This window comes from Anomaloglossus baeobatrachus, chromosome 10 (assembly GCF_048569485.1).
Source record: "Anomaloglossus baeobatrachus isolate aAnoBae1 chromosome 10, aAnoBae1.hap1, whole genome shotgun sequence".
Lineage (NCBI taxonomy): Eukaryota > Metazoa > Chordata > Amphibia > Anura > Aromobatidae > Anomaloglossus > Anomaloglossus baeobatrachus.
In genome coordinates, this window is record NC_134362.1 from 50,657,426 (window position 1) to 50,674,498 (window position 17,073).

General features: G+C 44.2%; 1 protein-coding gene across 1 annotated transcript; it reads right to left on the reverse strand.

Moving 5' to 3' along the window:
* Positions 1-1,998: 1,998 nt before the first annotated feature.
* LOC142254328 (germ cell nuclear acidic protein-like) lies at positions 1,999-7,852 on the reverse strand. The gene is made up of 10 exons (XM_075325374.1): positions 7,658-7,852; positions 7,326-7,407; positions 6,251-6,287; positions 5,970-6,040; positions 5,754-5,876; positions 4,291-4,342; positions 3,689-3,830; positions 3,261-3,390; positions 2,261-2,468; positions 1,999-2,083 (listed from the first exon to the last, which is right to left on the reverse strand). The coding sequence occupies exons 1-10, from the start codon at positions 7,730-7,732 to the stop codon at positions 1,999-2,001; spliced, it is 1,005 nt and encodes a 334-aa protein (XP_075181489.1). The 5' UTR covers positions 7,733-7,852.
* Between the last annotated feature and the right edge of the window lie 9,221 nt (positions 7,853-17,073).

Consider the following 17,073-nt stretch of genomic DNA (forward strand, 5'->3'; position numbering starts at 1 on the left):
CTGACAGAGCCCTCCCCAGCCTCACTTCAGGCCCTGTACACTGTATGTGTCACTCCCACAGTGCCGACCTCTCCTGCACAGACCCTGCAGCAGCAGCTCCAGAAGGAGCAGGGGGTGACCGCATCATCTGCAGAGTGCGGCCCTTATATCTGCAAATGACGCTGGAACGGCCCCTGTTTCCCTGCAGTCACTGGGAGATTGAGTTTTCTACAGTTGTTTGGGCCCCGTCTCCTTAGGGGCCCCAGTACAAATGCACCTGCGGTGTGTCCGCCCGTGGTTCTCTATAATAGTAGCACACCAGATCACCCAGCAGTTGCAGGAAGCCGGCAGCTGGGTTATCAGTGTGCTGATATTACAGAGCATGGATATATGCACGGCTCTCCTCTCCATAATCCCCCTCACGCTCACCTCTCAGCGCTGTCTTCAGTGGAAAGAGGTGGGCGGGATTATGGGCGTGGGGAGCAGTGAATATGCATTTGTTAATTAGCCGGTACACTGTCAGCCTCAGAGAAGCTGCTGCCTCCTGTAACCTCGCGGTGCCGCAGTTTACAGTGTAGGGTCCTGACCGGTCACTGTGCTGTAATTCAGATCAATGTCAGAAGAAGGAGCTGAGGTCCGCGGTCCCCCTGAACCCCTGGCCCCATCAGTGGCGACCCCTGCAAACTGTCCCTGCAGCCAGTAGCAAAGATAAAGAGATCTTTAGAAAAAGCATTTCTAAAGATCCTATATGATATGCTAATGAGCGCAGGGACTAGTCCCAAGGGCATTAGTTCTTGCGCTCATTCCACCCTCTTAGCATGTTAGCTCACCCACAGGGGCATGTTAACATGCTATTCAATGCCCATCGCCCATCGTCCTCAGCCGTGATGTACGTACCTGTGTCCGCTGATCTGAATGCCCGTCACTTCCGGTTATGTGCAGTATGAAGCCGGGTGTCCACGTCCTGGCTTCAGAGAGGTCTAGTGCACATGACCAATGAGAGTGCAGTGGGCGGGCAGAGGGTGGGGCTGGTTACTGACAGCCAATGAGTGTGCAGTAGCCAGGCAGAGGGCGGGGCTCGACACTGAGGCTGGGCAGGGCCAGCTCTGGTTATGAGGGTAGGCAAAAAAGCAGTGGGAGCTGCCAAGTTTGGTAGAGCTGCAGGTAAACAAAGTGACTGCAGACAATGAAGTGAAATTCAGGAGGAACAAAAAGGTAGAAATAAAAAACTAAATTCTTAGAAGTGTTGTATATTACAATAAAGCACAGATTAGCTTAAATTTTTTTTATATTTCGGCATCAGAAAATCTCATTAATATATGGACTGTGGTTCTTCTCTCTGAGCATTTGGATAGATGGAGTGAAGGAGATGAACAGTTGTCATGCTCTGGTGAGGGAACGCCGAGCTTGTGGCACAACTAGACTGGCACACCAGAGAAGATGGAAGGCCCTGGTGACAGGGAGAGGGGAGAGTGGTCACCACCTCACACTCACCTGTGGCTGATCCCTGAGCTCCATAACGTGCCTAGATGGGTCCTTCGCCCTGTGCGTGATCACGTGCCTTGGCCCTGGCTGACCCTGGACTAGCACTGGCTAGGGAGCAGCCTAGCAAGACACTAGTCTTACTAATAACATAAATATAACACAAGGGAGGGGAGACAAACAGGGAGACAGATACAAAATAACTCCAAATCTTTTCCATAGGGGGAGCTCCACTGGATCCACTGAAAAGCTACCACAGCTTTCTTCAGAGGTCAGCATAGAAAGAACGATCACTGACACATCGGAGAACATGGAGTGAGTTTAAATAATGAAGGGAAGTGGCAACAAGGTGCAGCAGCTGAGATTAGAGCTAAATGGAATCTCAGCAAACATGGAACCCCTTAACCCTTTCAGCAGCAAATGAGGTCCAATTCACTCATATTGAAGAGAACCCAGAGATCTGCAAATCACTAAGAATTTTAATACAGAGTTACTGCAGTTGTTTCAGCTGAACATGAACATTGGTGACAATGGTCCTCAGATGGTATTTTGCAATTGAAGTTTGCAGCGACATTTTTTGCAGATTGCTCTCTCCTCAATAATCCTTCTGAACCGTCCGACTCTGTGGAGACAGAAAAAAACAGGATCAGCAGCCAGGAAAGGAATATCAGATATTACAGGAGGGCGTGGATTCATACTGAATATTAGATTTTAGTCTTCAGTGGTCTCATGGCATCAGAATATGAGTTGCATTAATGGAGTTTCGTTACAGTAATATAAAAATAATATATCTCCTTACCTGCACTCGCAATTTTCACACTCGTAGTTGAACCTATACTTGATGGAATATGTATGGTGTGCCGTTATTGGTGGTAATTCCGGATGGGTGTCCATGGCCTTTTGTGTGTATAACATCCACAGTGGTCCATGGCCATCATTTTGTACGCCGTGAAAGTGCCAGCAGGCGGCGTGGCACATCTCGTGCACTAATGTGTCTCTAAGGCGGTCTAAAGATACAAAATATACAATTATCATAAGATATAGAGAAGCTTTACACCACAGGAGAAAATCTGCTATGCTAGATTATGGGGAAGTCTTAAAGGGGTTGTCCAATACTTTAACATTGATGGCCTATCCTTAGGATAGGTCATCAATATCCGATTGGCTGGAGTCCAACACCCCGCACCCGCAGATCAGCTGTTCTTGGTGTCGGCGGCAGCTAGCAGCCGGAAATGCTCAGTTTCGGAGTTGTACCGCATTCTGATAGCGGCCACGGCCGGGTACTGCACATTCGCTTTCTATTGATTTGAATGGGCGGTGGAAATGCAGCACCCGCCACTGCCGCTATCAGAGGACGGGAAACTCCAGGAACTGAGCATTTATGTTCACCTGCTGACGGTGGCGACACCTAAAACAGCTAAGGGGCGGGGGTGTTGGGTATTGGATCCAGGCCAATCAGACATTGGGGAACTATCCTAAAGGATAGGCCATCAAGTAGTGGACAACCTAAGAGACAAATGACTTGGAGCTTCAGAGTTTTCACCTGCACTGCAGGTCAGTGTTTGCTGTGGGCCGCACACGCACAGTGGGCACGGGATTTCTAGAAATCCCATCCCCTGTGCTTGTACTGTACAATGCAGCGTTTTGGACTCAGCTGAAACACGCTGCATCCAAAACGCTGCAAACACTCTCTCAATTGGAAAAAAATGAAAGTTGCAGTAACTTTCATCCGGCCCTAACAAGCTGTTACTTTTATGGAAATTAATATTTATACAAAATAATTGACATGTGAGACTTACCTGCAGAGTCGCACACTTTTTCCGACAGCTCGATGGTGGAGTGGCGCTGTCCGTCCTGACAGATATTAATACAGAACGCACTTGTCGCTGTCAGCCGCTTACTCCACGTGATAATGATGGACTCAGGAAGCTAAAGACGAGGAATGAAGAATAAAAATACATTAAATGAGTAATTCCATCAAAAACAGAGGAAAATACAGTCGCTTCTAGGACACTATATAAACGAGGTATAACTTGTGGCCACTGGTCCTGAAGACTCCCCTAGGCACCAGGGTCCGGGGGTGACTGCTACCACCGCACCGCTATAACTATAGCATATATATTTATATAGAGGAATAGTGAAGGTTAGTGATGATTCATTTACATAAAACGTGACATAAAGAGGTACAGAAACAGAATATACAACCCGGAGGGATTATAGAACTTACCTGGTTCTCAAATATGGTCCAGTTGTACCACTTGAACAGTCGTGATGCCAGGTGGTGCTTGGTCTGCTGGAAATCGCTCAGGTATGGTGATCCGGGAGATGTTATGTCCTCAATGAAGCAGCCTCTGATGTTACAAGTTGGACTGGAAAGAACAGAAGATCAGATATGAAGCCTTAGGTTATGTCAGAACACCGAACATTTACTTATTCATTCCTTTCCCATACAATTTAGTAAGGATTTCCCTTTAAGGATCAAGTCACCCCAATGGTAGAAGGTGAGGGGTACATCTACAATAGGGGCAGCCACCAATTAGATATGAGTCCGGGCAGATGGAGGGATCGGAACTGAAATAAATATCCCATAAATGTCAATGTAGGACTCCAAAATCTGGTATGTCAGCGGTGTGAAAGTGTAACTACACAGGGCGGAGGGGAGAGGGGGGTTAGCGGAAAGGTCTTGGGGTGTTCAAACAATTAAAGACACGTGAGGATGCTGGATCTTGTAAGCTGAGTTGATGATTGAGGACATACACCAGCAGAGGACAGCACTTTTTATTTTATACCATATTATATATATAACTTTTTATCACTTTATATACTTACTGGTCCTCTGAAGGGGATCTCACCTCCAGCGATTCAAGCGATTCAGATGATTCTGTATAGGGAAGGAAACAAGGAAGAGTAAAAAAACTGGATAATAGAGGACACCACCCTATACAAAGGGATCAGCCTGCAGCATACCAGAGGATCTACATAAAAATAAAGTATGCTAAAAGGATCACCTAAAATAATTACTGTTTATTGTACATAAAACATTAAAAAACGTAAAAAAACAAATTGCTATTGACCATCACATAGTTAATCAATAGCAAAAAGATTGGTAAAAGCATTAAAATAAAGTGCAAAACAATAGCAATATAGACAAACCGTGCTTAAATAATAGAAAACTAACAAAAAGATTAGTCAAAAGGCAAGTGGATAGAATATTTTTAATACAATGTGTAGAAAACAATATAAAAATCACCTAAACCTGATAATGTAAAGTATACCAATAAATAATATATATCACAAGAGATGAATATATGATAAAAGTCATGTAATCCCAAAAAGCATAATAATCAAACCAATAATATCCTGATTGTGTATAAGAGAAAACAAGGTAATTATAAAGCATGAGCTAAAAAATGTATATACAGCCAGCACAGCCAATTAAATGTGATGAAGCCTGTTCAAGTATAAAAGCAAGACCTGCTAAAGTAAGCTGGATAGTAAGAAGTGCATCGATAGGGGAATCAAAGTGACACCCCATGTGTTTCGCCACTAGAAATGAGGCTTCATCTGGGGCAAGGATAATCTGTTTTGCTATTGTTTTGCAAATCAACCACCAAGCACTATAAGTGTTTTTACCAATCTTTTTGCTTTTGTTAACCATGTGATTGCTGGATAGGGCAGAATTAAACACAGTTATGGGTTTATGTGATCAATAGCCATTTGGCTTTTTAAGTATTTTTAATGTCTTTGGTTTCACATATAATAAACATTGATTATTTTAGGCGATCCTTTTTGCATACTTCTTTTCTTTATTTTTATGAAATATGGAGCAGTGATAATCGTTTCATCTGAATATATATTCTATATTGTTATAGAAATCTAAAGTCTAAACATAAAATGAAGAAAGAATGCCACAGAACAAGGATCACCATATAAATATATACAATACAATCTTTGTTAAAGTGCATTTTCACAGTACCACATACAAAGATTAAAAAACATTTAAAATACACGTAAATGATGGCTAGGAATCACTTAGCAAAAATGTAGAGCAATAACAAATATGTGCAGGCAAGTGCAAGATATCTTCAAAATCTAAAGTCTGGAACCTGCACTTAAAGGGAGTGAAGAAGCGCCAGATATTCATGGCCTCCTCTTTACTCCATGGGCACCATGGCTGTGAGCACTTGTTGACTATCCGGTCTAGCCGCACCTGACTATTGATCGATTAGTGTTAGGGGAAATGTATGTGTACTGTGTAGATTATGATATATTCCTTAGTTTTGGACACTGACCTGTAACAGTAGATGGTGGTGATACTATTACATAATCATCGTCATCATCGCTTTCCACTATCATCAGTAGAGATCCGCTATCTTCAGAGGAATCGGCTGCTTCATGATCACAAGTCCTGAGTCCTGTGAATAACATATAAGAGAATGGATCAATGGATTATGTCCAATACCAGAAAGATAGGATGTGTGTAAAAATGACAGCTCATTAGTCCTTACTTTTGGGAGATGTTGTTCCCTCACCAATGGTGTAATCCTCATCATCAGAGACCACAATGACATTGATGGAACTGTGAAAACAAATATAGAAAAATGAATTAGTGGGAAAATTCAAATTTGAAATTCAGTTATTAATATAAATGGATCAGATAAAATATTCAACGGCCTAGGACCACCAGGATCATATATGAAGCCGGGATGGTGGACACTGATTGTCCTCAATAGAGCTGTCTCCCATTGGGCCCTGAGCTCCGCGATGGAGAAGATGTGATTCATCTTACCTGTCATGGCTTGATGATGAGATTGATGTTATATGATCTGAGGAATAAATGGAAATAATATATTAGGTCATTAAAGGTAATAATTAAAGAGATCTTCCAGGGCGGGAAGATTGGCAGACTTATAATGATTGGGGGGGTCTGCTCAACAGAATGAAGGGACCGCAGTGCTACTGCCGAAATCATCATTGTCCCTTTCATTGGTTATAGCCCAGTCCCGTTGGGTGAGCTGCAGTGCCAGGAATGAACGCCCAAACGGGCAAATCTGTGTTTACACTAATGCTGTGTTTGAGGGTCAGACGCCATAGACCCATTGAAAATTTTTCCTAAGACAAGGCCGTTAATCATATAATAAATGTAAAAAATAAAATAAAAATAAGTATAGAGGCTTCAAATGCTGCAATCTCAAACTGTTCTTATAAACCCAGGATTGTTAGGGCACATTGTCAGGTTGAATCTAGATCAAGAGATGTCATTATTCCCCTATACTTTGCCCTGGTCAGACCCCACCTGGAATACTGTGTACAGTTCTGGGCGCCCCAATTCAAGGAAGACATCGATATATTGGAGCAAGTTCAGAGAAGAGCAACCAATATGGTAAAAGGTCTGCAAACCATGTCATATGAAGACCGGCTAAAAGAACTAGGAATGTTTAGTTTACAAAAGAGAAGGCTGAGAGGAGACTTAATAGCGGTCTACAAATATCTGAACGGTCACAGTGCAGAGAGGACCACTCTATTTTCATTAGCACAAGGAAGTACAAGAAGCAATGGGATGAAACTAAAAGGAAGGAGATTCAGATTAGACATTAGGAAAAACTTTCTGACAGTGAGGGCAGTCAGAGAGTGGAACAGGCGACCACGGGAGGGGGTGAGGGCAGTCAGGGAGTGGAACAGGCGACCACGGGAGGGGGTGAGCTCTCCATCAATGGAAATCTTCAAGTGGAAGCTGAATAAACATATAGGTGGGATGATTTACGAAAACCTGCACTCGCATCGGGTTGGACCTGATGGCCCTTGAGGTCCCTTCCAAGTCTACCATTCTATGATTCTACATATCATCAGGGACTAGATTGTACCTGGGTCTCTGGATGTTTGCCCAGTCTGGAAGCCACCTTCATATTGATGTTCCGGAAGTCGTGGTCTTTTTTTTGGATGGGACTAGAAAAAAAGAAAAAATGTTAGACTCCAAATTTCACATAATCATCAAAATATCAGTAAGGATAAGAAAATAACACTTAAATGAAAAAAATTGTGATTTTCTCAGGTTGCAGGTTATGTATCCAATACCCAAATAGGAATTTTACTTTTCATTTTTAGCTATTAAGGAACCAACAATTAGCGGTAATGATAATTCATGAGACCATAAATGAGTTATATATAAGAATAATGTGAAGAAATGACGTCTCACCTGATGGTAATCCTCATCACTGTCCTCTATGTCGGACAAAACAATAACGCGCTTATAGCGCTTATCACTCGCCATTTTCTCAATCACACAATAAATCACACAATCAATCACACAATCACACAATCAATCACACAATAATATAATCACACAATAAAACAATAATACAATCACACAATAACACAAACAATAACACAATCACACAATAATACAATAACAGAATAGCACAATCACAATAACACAATAACACAATCAATAACACAATAACTCAATAACACACTGCTCGCTCTATAACTCCTCAAAACACCCTCAACGGAATTATCCGTTACATGGCATTAAGAACTGTCCGGTATGTTGTGACCTCATCACCCTATAGTGACATCTATCAGCTGCGGACATTGTGTCATCATCGATATATTGTATTATAAGCAGCTACAGTATATATGTATAGATAGGAAGGCTGCAGTTATTCTTCCAAATAATTATTGAAATAACATGAAGTAATAATGGGTTGACTATTTTATTTGGGATAACTTTGTAAAAACTATTGATGTGCATTGATGGAAATATTGTCACAGCATCAACGTGAGAGACAGTTAAAATATAAGTTTTAATATATCTTATTAAAAAGAAAAACATGAAACATCACTCCACATAATAAACACAAAATAATATGTGATAGGTGACTATGTATATAACTATTGTGCAGCCAGCTTACCCCAATCAGATGTATAGCGGCTTGGTATCCAGATCACTCATCACAGATGGGGGTGAAGCACACTCAGTGAAACAGGAGTAAGATAGAAAGGTCAGTCCAGTGTGTTATTCCAGGTATTTTTAGTAAAATATAACTTTTACTCTTCATTTAAAAGCAAGCCACAATGTATGGATACAGCAAGAATTAGTTCATATAGAGGTCGGCATCAGGCAACGCGTTTCAGCGTTTAATGCACCTTCATCATGGTCTAAGTATTACTATCCACTAAGTGTAACGGCTGCCAAAAAGTAGAAGGTGGGCCTGCAATACACCCTAAAAGACATGTAGAGGAGGGCATCAGAAAACCAAGTTTTCCCATTATTAAGGATTGGACTCCTAGACTAGTAATGCCTATGCACTCTATGCACTATGTGCAAGGGATGCCAAAAAGTAGAAGGAGGGACTGTAATACACCATAGAAGAGACATAGAGGAGGGCCTCAGAATACAATTTTTTCCCATTATTAAAAAGCAAGTATGGAAGGCTATAATCCCTGCCTATATGCCTGTAATCTAAACCAATCCCTTCCCCAGCAGCTATCCCTACACTGAATGCAACAAACAGCTGTATTAATAGTAAATAGAATAGATGTACCCCTGAAAAAAATTTTTGGTTTTAGGGTGCAGTAGCAAGGACTGTAAAGCTACAATCCCTGCCTATATGACTATAATCCTAACCTATGACTCCTGCAGCAGCTATCCCTACACTTTTTCTGAGATACAGTGAGCCGAGCGTGCTGTCCCCACGTCTTATATAGACAATACAATTCCTTTTTTTCAGATTCTCAGAGAATTCTTTGCCATGAGTAGCCATGTTGAACTCCCAAGGACCAGTATGAGAGAGTGTGTGAGGGATAACACCAGATATAACACCCCTGCTCCCCATTCACACCTGAGACATTGTAACACTAATGAGTCACATGACACCGGGGAGGGAAAATTCCTAATTGGGCACAATTTGGCCATTTTCCCTTAGGGGTGTACTCACTTTTGTTACCAGCGGTTTAGAAATGAATGGCTGTTTGTTGAGTTATTTAGAGGGAACACCAAATTTACCCTGTTATACAAGCTGCACACTGACACTGTACATTGTATCACATATATATGTAATATATATATATATATATATATGTATATATAATGTACGGTGTGTAGGATTCAGCAGGTCAATGTGCAGAATAACAAGCATGACGGGACCTGTCAGTCTCGGGAGCAGAGCAGGGAGCAGCCTCCTGGACTAGTAATCCTGGTCGCAGTGACCCTGGCAGAATATTAAATGTGTGTTTTCTCTGAAACAGTTGTGTCTTATAATGTTCTGCAGCAGCTGAGGTGTGTAGTGTGAGGTTCTGCAGCAGCTGTGGTGTGTATTATGAGGTTCTGCAGCAGCTGAGGTGTTTATTATGAGGTTCTCAAGCAGCTGAGGTGTGTATTATGAGGTTCTGCACCAGCTGAGGTGTGTATTATGAGGTTCTGCAGCAGCTGAGGTGTCTAATATGAGCTTATGTAGCAGCTGAGGTGTGTATTATGAGGTTTGCAGCAGATGAGGTGGGTATTATGAGGTTCTGCAGCAGCTGAGGTGTGTATTATGAGGTTTGCAGCAGATGAGGTGGGTATTATGAGGTTCTGCAGCAGATAAGGTGGATATTATGAGGTTCTGCAGCAGATGAGATATATATTATGAGGTTCTGTAGCAGCTGAGGTTTGTATTATGAGGTTCTGCAGCAGCTGAGGTGTGTATTATGAGGTTGTGCAGCAGCTGAGGTGGGTATTATGAGGTTCTGCAACAGCTGAGGTGTGTATTATGAGGTTCTGCAGCAGATGAGGTGTGTATTATGAGGTTCTGCAGCAGATGAGGTGGGTATTATGAGGTTCTGCAGCAGATGAGGTGGGTATTATGAGGTTCTGCAGCAGATGAGGTGGGTATAATGAGGTTCTTGCAGCAGCTGAGGTGTATATTATGAGATTCTACAGCAGCGGAGGTGTGTATTATGAGATTCTGCAGCAGCCGAGGTGTGTATTATGAGGTTCTGCAGCAGATGAGGTGTGTATTATGAGGTCCTGCAGCAGCTGAGGTGTCTATTATGAGCTTATGTGGCAGCTGAGGTGTGTATTATGAGGTTCTGCAGCAGATGAGGTGGGTATTAGAGGTTCTGCAGCAACTGAAGTGGGTATTATGAGGTTCTCCAGCAGAATAGGTGTGTATTATGAGGTTCTGCAGCAGCTGAGGTGCGTATTATGAGGTTCTGGAGCAGCTGAGGTGTGTATTATGAGGTTCTGCGGCAGCTGAGGTGGGTATTCTGAGGTTCTGCAGCAGATGAGGTTGGTATTCTGAGGTTCTGCAGCAGCTGAGGTGCGTATTATGAGGTTCTGCAGCAGCTGAGGTGTGTTTTATGAGGTTCTGCAGCAGCTGAGGTGTGTATTATCGCGTTCTGCAGCAGCTGAGGTGTCTATTATGAGGTTCTGCAGCAGCTGAGGTGTGTATTATCGGGTTCTGCAGCAGCTGAGGTGTGTATTATGAGGTTCTGCAGCAGATGAGGAGGGTATTATGAGGTTCTGCAGCAGCTGAGGTGTGTATTATGAGGTTCTGCAGCAGAAAAGGTGGGTATTATGGGGTTCTGCAGCAGATGAAATGGGTATTATAAGGTTCTTGCAACAGCTTAGGTGGGTATTAGAGGTTCTCCAGCAGCTGAGTTGGGTATTATGAAATTCTGCAGCAGCTGAGGTGCGTATTATGAGATTTTGCAGCAGCTGAGGTGTGTATTATGAGATTCTGCAGCAGATGAGGTGGGTATTAGAGGTTCTGCAGCAACTGAAGTGGGTATTATGAGGTTCTCCAGCAGAATAGGTGTGTATTATGAGGTTCTGCAGCAGCTGAGGTGCTTATTATGAGGTTCTGGAGCAGCTGAGGTGTGTATTATGAGGTTCTGCGGCAGCTGAGGTGGGTATTCTGAGGTTCTGCAGCAGATGAGGTTGGTATTCTGAGGTTCTGCAGCAGCTGAGGTGCGTATTATGAGGTTCTGCAGCAGCTGAGGTGTGTTTTATGAGGTTCTGCAGCAGCTGAGGTGTGTATTATCGCGTTCTGCAGCAGCTGAGGTGTCTATTATGAGGTTCTGCAGCAGCTGAGGTGTGTATTATCGGGTTCTGCAGCAGCTGAGGTGTGTATTATGAGGTTCTGCAGCAGATGAGGAGGGTATTATGAGGTTCTGCAGCTGCTGAGGTGTGTATTATGAGGTTCTCCAGCAGCTGAGTTGGGTATTATGAAATTCTGCAGCAGCTGAGGTGCGTATTATGAGATTTTGCAGCAGCTGAGGTGTGTATTATGAGATTCTGCAGCAGCTGAGGTGTGTATTATGAGGTTCTGCAGCAGCTGAGGTGGGTATTATGAGGATCTGCAGCAGCTGAGGTGTCTATAATGAGCTTATGTGGCAGCTGAGGTGTGTATTATGAGGATCTGCAGCAGCTGAGGTGGGTATTATGAGGATCTGCAGCAGCTGAGGTGTGTATTATGAGGATCTGCAGCAGCTGAGGTGTGTATTATGAGGTTCTGCAGCAGCTGAGGTGGGTATTATGAGATTCTGCAGCAGCTGAGGTGTCTATAATGAGCTTATGTGGCAGCTGAGGTGTGTATTATGAGGATCTGCAGCAGCTGAGGTGGGTATTATGAGGATCTGCAGCAGCTGAGGTGTGTATTATGAGGATCTGCAGCAGCTGAAGTGTGTATTATGAGGTTCTGCAGCAGATGAGGTGGGTATTAGAGGTTCTGCAGCAGATGAGGTGGGTATTATGACGTTCTGCACTACCTGAGGTACGTATTATGAAGATTTGCAGCAGCTGAGGTGTCTATTATGAGCTTATGCAGCAGCTGAGGTGTGTATTATGAGGTTCTGCAGCAGCTGAGGTGTGTATTATGAGGTTCTGCAGCAGATGAGGTGGATATTAGATGTTCTGCAGCAGCTGAGGTGGGTATTATGAGGTTCTCCAGCAGATTAGGTGGGTATTATGACGTTCTGCACTACCTGAGGTGTGTATTATGAGGTTCTGCAGCAGCTGAGGTGTGTGTTATGAGGTTCTGCAGCAGCTGAGATGTGTATTATGAGGTTCTGCAGTAGCTGAGGTGGGTATTCTGAGGTTCTGCAGCAGATGAGGTGGGTATTATGAGGTTCTGCAGCAGCTGAGGTGTGTATTATGAGGTTCGGCAGCAGCTGAGGTGGGTATTATGAGGTTCTGCAGCAGCTGAGGTGTGTATTATGAGGTTCGGCAGCAGCTGAGGTGGGTATTATGAGGTTCTGCAGCAGCTGAGGTGGGTATTATGAGGTTCTGCAGCAGCTGAGGTGTGTATTATGAGGTTCGGCAGCAGATTAGGTGTGTATTATGAGGTTCTGCAGCAGCTTATGAGGTTCTGCAGCAGCTGATGTGTGTATTATGAGGTTCTGCAGCAGCTGAGGTGTGTATTATGAGGTTTGCAGCAGATGAGGTGGGTATTATGAGGTTCTGCAGCAGCTGAGGTGTGTATTATGAGGCTCTGCAGCAGATGAGGTGTGTATTATGGGGTTCTGCAGCAGCTGAGGTGTGTATTATGAGGTTCTGCAGCAGATGAGGAGGGTATTATGAGGTTCTGCAGCAGATGAGGAGGGTATTATGAGGTTCTGCAGCAGCTGAGGTGTGTATTATGAGGTTCTGCAGCAGCTGAGGTGGGTATTATGAGGTTCTGCAGCAGATGAGGTGTGTATTATGAGGTTCTGCAGCAGCTGAGGTGTGTATTATGGGGTTCTGCAGCAGATGAGGTGTGTATTATGAGATTCTGCAGCAGCTGAGGTGGGTATTATGAGGTTCTGCAGCAGATGAGGAGGGTATTATGAGGTTCTGCAGCAGATGAGGAGTATATTATGAGGTTCTGCAGCAGCTGAGGTGTGTATTATGAGGTTCTGCAGCAGATGAGGTGTGTATTATGAGATTCTGCAGCAGCTGAGGTGTGTATTATGAGGTTCTGCAGCAGATGAGGTGGGTATTATGAGGTTCTGCAGCAGCTGAGGTGTGTATTATGAGATTCTGCAGCAGATGAGGTGTGTATTATGAGGTTCTGCAGCAGATGAGGAGGGTATTATGAGGTTCTGCAGCAGATGAGGTGTGTATTATGAGGTTCTGCAGCAGATGAGGTGTGTATTATGAGATTCTGCAGCAGCTGAGGTGTGTATTATGAGGTTCTGCAGCAGATGAGGAGGGTATTATGAGGTTCTGCAGCAGATGAGGTGTGTATTATGAGGTTCTGCAGCAGATGAGGAGGGTATTATGAGGTTCTGCAGCAGATGAGGAGGGTATTATGAGGTTCTGCAGCAGATGAGGAGGGTATTATGAGGTTCTGCAGCAGATGAGGTGGGTATTATGAGGTTCTGCAGCAGCTGAGGTGTGTATTATGAGGTTCTGCAGCAGATGAGGAGGGTATTATGAGATTCTACAACAGCTGAGGTGTGTATTATGGGGTTCTGCAGCAGATGAGGTGTGTATTATGAGCTTCTGCAGCAGCTGAGGTGGGTATTATGAGGTTCTGCAGCAGATGAGGTGTGTATTATGAGGTTCTGCAGCAGCTGAGGTGGGTATTATGAGGTTCTGCAGCAGATGAGGAGGGTATTATGAGGTTCTGCAGCAGATGAGGAGTATATTATGAGGTTCTGCAGCAGCTGAGGTGTGTATTATGAGGTTCTGCAGCAGATGAGGTGTGTATTATGAGATTCTGCAGCAGCTGAGGTGTGTATTATGAGGTTCTGCAGCAGATGAGGTGGGTATTATGAGGTTCTGCAGCAGCTGAGGTGTGTATTATGAGGTTCTGCAGCAGATGAGGTGTGTATTATGAGGTTCTGCAGCAGATGAGGTGTGTATTATGAGGTTCTGCAGCAGCTGAGGTGTATATTATGAGGTTCTGCAGCAGCTGAGGTGTGTATTATGAGGTTCTGCAGCAGCTGAGGTGTGTATTATGAGGTTCTGCAGCAGATGAGGTGTGTATTATGAGGTTCTGCAGCAGATGAGGTGTGTATTATGAGATTCTGCAGCAGATGAGGTGGGTATTATGAGGTTCTGCAGCAGCTGAGGTGTGTATTATGAGGTTCTGCAGCAGCTGAGGTGTGTATTATGAGGTTCTGCAGCAGATGAGGTGTGTATTGAGGTTCTGCAGCAGATGAGGTGTGTATTATGAGATTCTGCAGCAGCTGAGGTGTGTATTATGAGGTTCTGCAGCAGATGAGGTGGGTATTATGAGGTTCTGCAGCAGCTGAGGTGTGTATTATGAGATTCTGCAGCAGATGAGGTGTGTATTATGAGGTTCTGCAGCAGATGAGGAGGGTATTATGAGGTTCTGCAGCAGATGAGGTGTGTATTATGAGGTTCTGCAGCAGATGAGGTGTGTATTATGAGATTCTGCAGCAGCTGAGGTGTGTATTATGAGGTTCTGCAGCAGATGAGGAGGGTATTATGAGATTCTGCAGCAGCTGAGGTGTGTATTATGAGATTCTGCAGCAGCTGAGGTGTGTATTATGAGATTCTGCAGCAGATGAGGTGTGTATTATGAGGTTCTGCAGCAGATGAGGAGGGTATTATGAGGTTCTGCAGCAGATGAGGAGGGTATTATGAGGTTCTGCAGCAGATGAGGAGGGTATTATGAGGTTCTGCAGCAGATGAGGTGGGTATTATGAGGTTCTGCAGCAGCTGAGGTGTGTATTATGAGGTTCTGCAGCAGCTGAGGTGGGTATTATGAGGTTCTGCAGCAGATGAGGTGTGTATTATGAGGTTCTGCAGCAGCTGAGGTGTGTATTATGGGGTTCTGCAGCAGATGAGGTGTGTATTATGAGATTCTGCAGCAGCTGAGGTGGGTATTATGAGGTTCTGCAGCAGATGAGGAGGGTATTATGAGGTTCTGCAGCAGATGAGGAGTATATTATGAGGTTCTGCAGCAGCTGAGGTGTGTATTATGAGGTTCTGCAGCAGATGAGGTGTGTATTATGAGATTCTGCAGCAGCTGAGGTGTGTATTATGAGGTTCTGCAGCAGATGAGGTGGGTATTATGAGGTTCTGCAGCAGCTGAGGTGTGTATTATGAGATTCTGCAGCAGATGAGGTGTGTATTATGAGGTTCTGCAGCAGATGAGGAGGGTATTATGAGGTTCTGCAGCAGATGAGGTGTGTATTATGAGGTTCTGCAGCAGATGAGGTGTGTATTATGAGATTCTGCAGCAGCTGAGGTGTGTATTATGAGGTTCTGCAGCAGATGAGGAGGGTATTATGAGGTTCTGCAGCAGATGAGGTGTGTATTATGAGGTTCTGCAGCAGATGAGGAGGGTATTATGAGGTTCTGCAGCAGATGAGGAGGGTATTATGAGGTTCTGCAGCAGATGAGGAGGGTATTATGAGGTTCTGCAGCAGATGAGGTGGGTATTATGAGGTTCTGCAGCAGCTGAGGTGTGTATTATGAGGTTCTGCAGCAGATGAGGAGGGTATTATGAGATTCTACAACAGCTGAGGTGTGTATTATGGGGTTCTGCAGCAGATGAGGTGTGTATTATGAGCTTCTGCAGCAGCTGAGGTGGGTATTATGAGGTTCTGCAGCAGATGAGGTGTGTATTATGAGGTTCTGCAGCAGCTGAGGTGGGTATTATGAGGTTCTGCAGCAGATGAGGAGGGTATTATGAGGTTCTGCAGCAGATGAGGAGTATATTATGAGGTTCTGCAGCAGCTGAGGTGTGTATTATGAGGTTCTGCAGCAGATGAGGTGTGTATTATGAGATTCTGCAGCAGCTGAGGTGTGTATTATGAGGTTCTGCAGCAGATGAGGTGGGTATTATGAGGTTCTGCAGCAGCTGAGGTGTGTATTATGAGGTTCTGCAGCAGATGAGGTGTGTATTATGAGGTTCTGCAGCAGATGAGGTGTGTATTATGAGGTTCTGCAGCAGCTGAGGTGTATATTATGAGGTTCTGCAGCAGCTGAGGTGTGTATTATGAGGTTCTGCAGCAGCTGAGGTGTGTATTATGAGGTTCTGCAGCAGATGAGGTGTGTATTATGAGGTTCTGCAGCAGATGAGGTGTGTATTATGAGATTCTGCAGCAGATGAGGTGGGTATTATGAGGTTCTGCAGCAGCTGAGGTGTGTATTATGAGGTTCTGCAGCAGCTGAGGTGTGTATTATGAGGTTCTGCAGCAGATGAGGTGTGTATTGAGGTTCTGCAGCAGATGAGGTGTGTATTATGAGATTCTGCAGCAGCTGAGGTGTGTATTATGAGGTTCTGCAGCAGATGAGGTGGGTATTATGAGGTTCTGCAGCAGCTGAGGTGTGTATTATGAGATTCTGCAGCAGATGAGGTGTGTATTATGAGGTTCTGCAGCAGATGAGGAGGGTATTATGAGGTTCTGCAGCAGATGAGGTGTGTATTATGAGGTTCTGCAGCAGATGAGGTGTGTATTATGAGATTCTGCAGCAGCTGAGGTGTGTATTATGAGGTTCTGCAGCAGATGAGGAGGGTATTATGAGATTCTGCAGCAGCTGAGGTGTGTATTATGAGATTCTGCAGCAGCTGAGGTGTGTATTATGAGATTCTGCAGCAGATGAGGTGTGTATTATGAGGTTCTGCAGCAGATGAGGAGGGTATTATGAGGTTCTGCAGCAGATGAGGAGGGTAT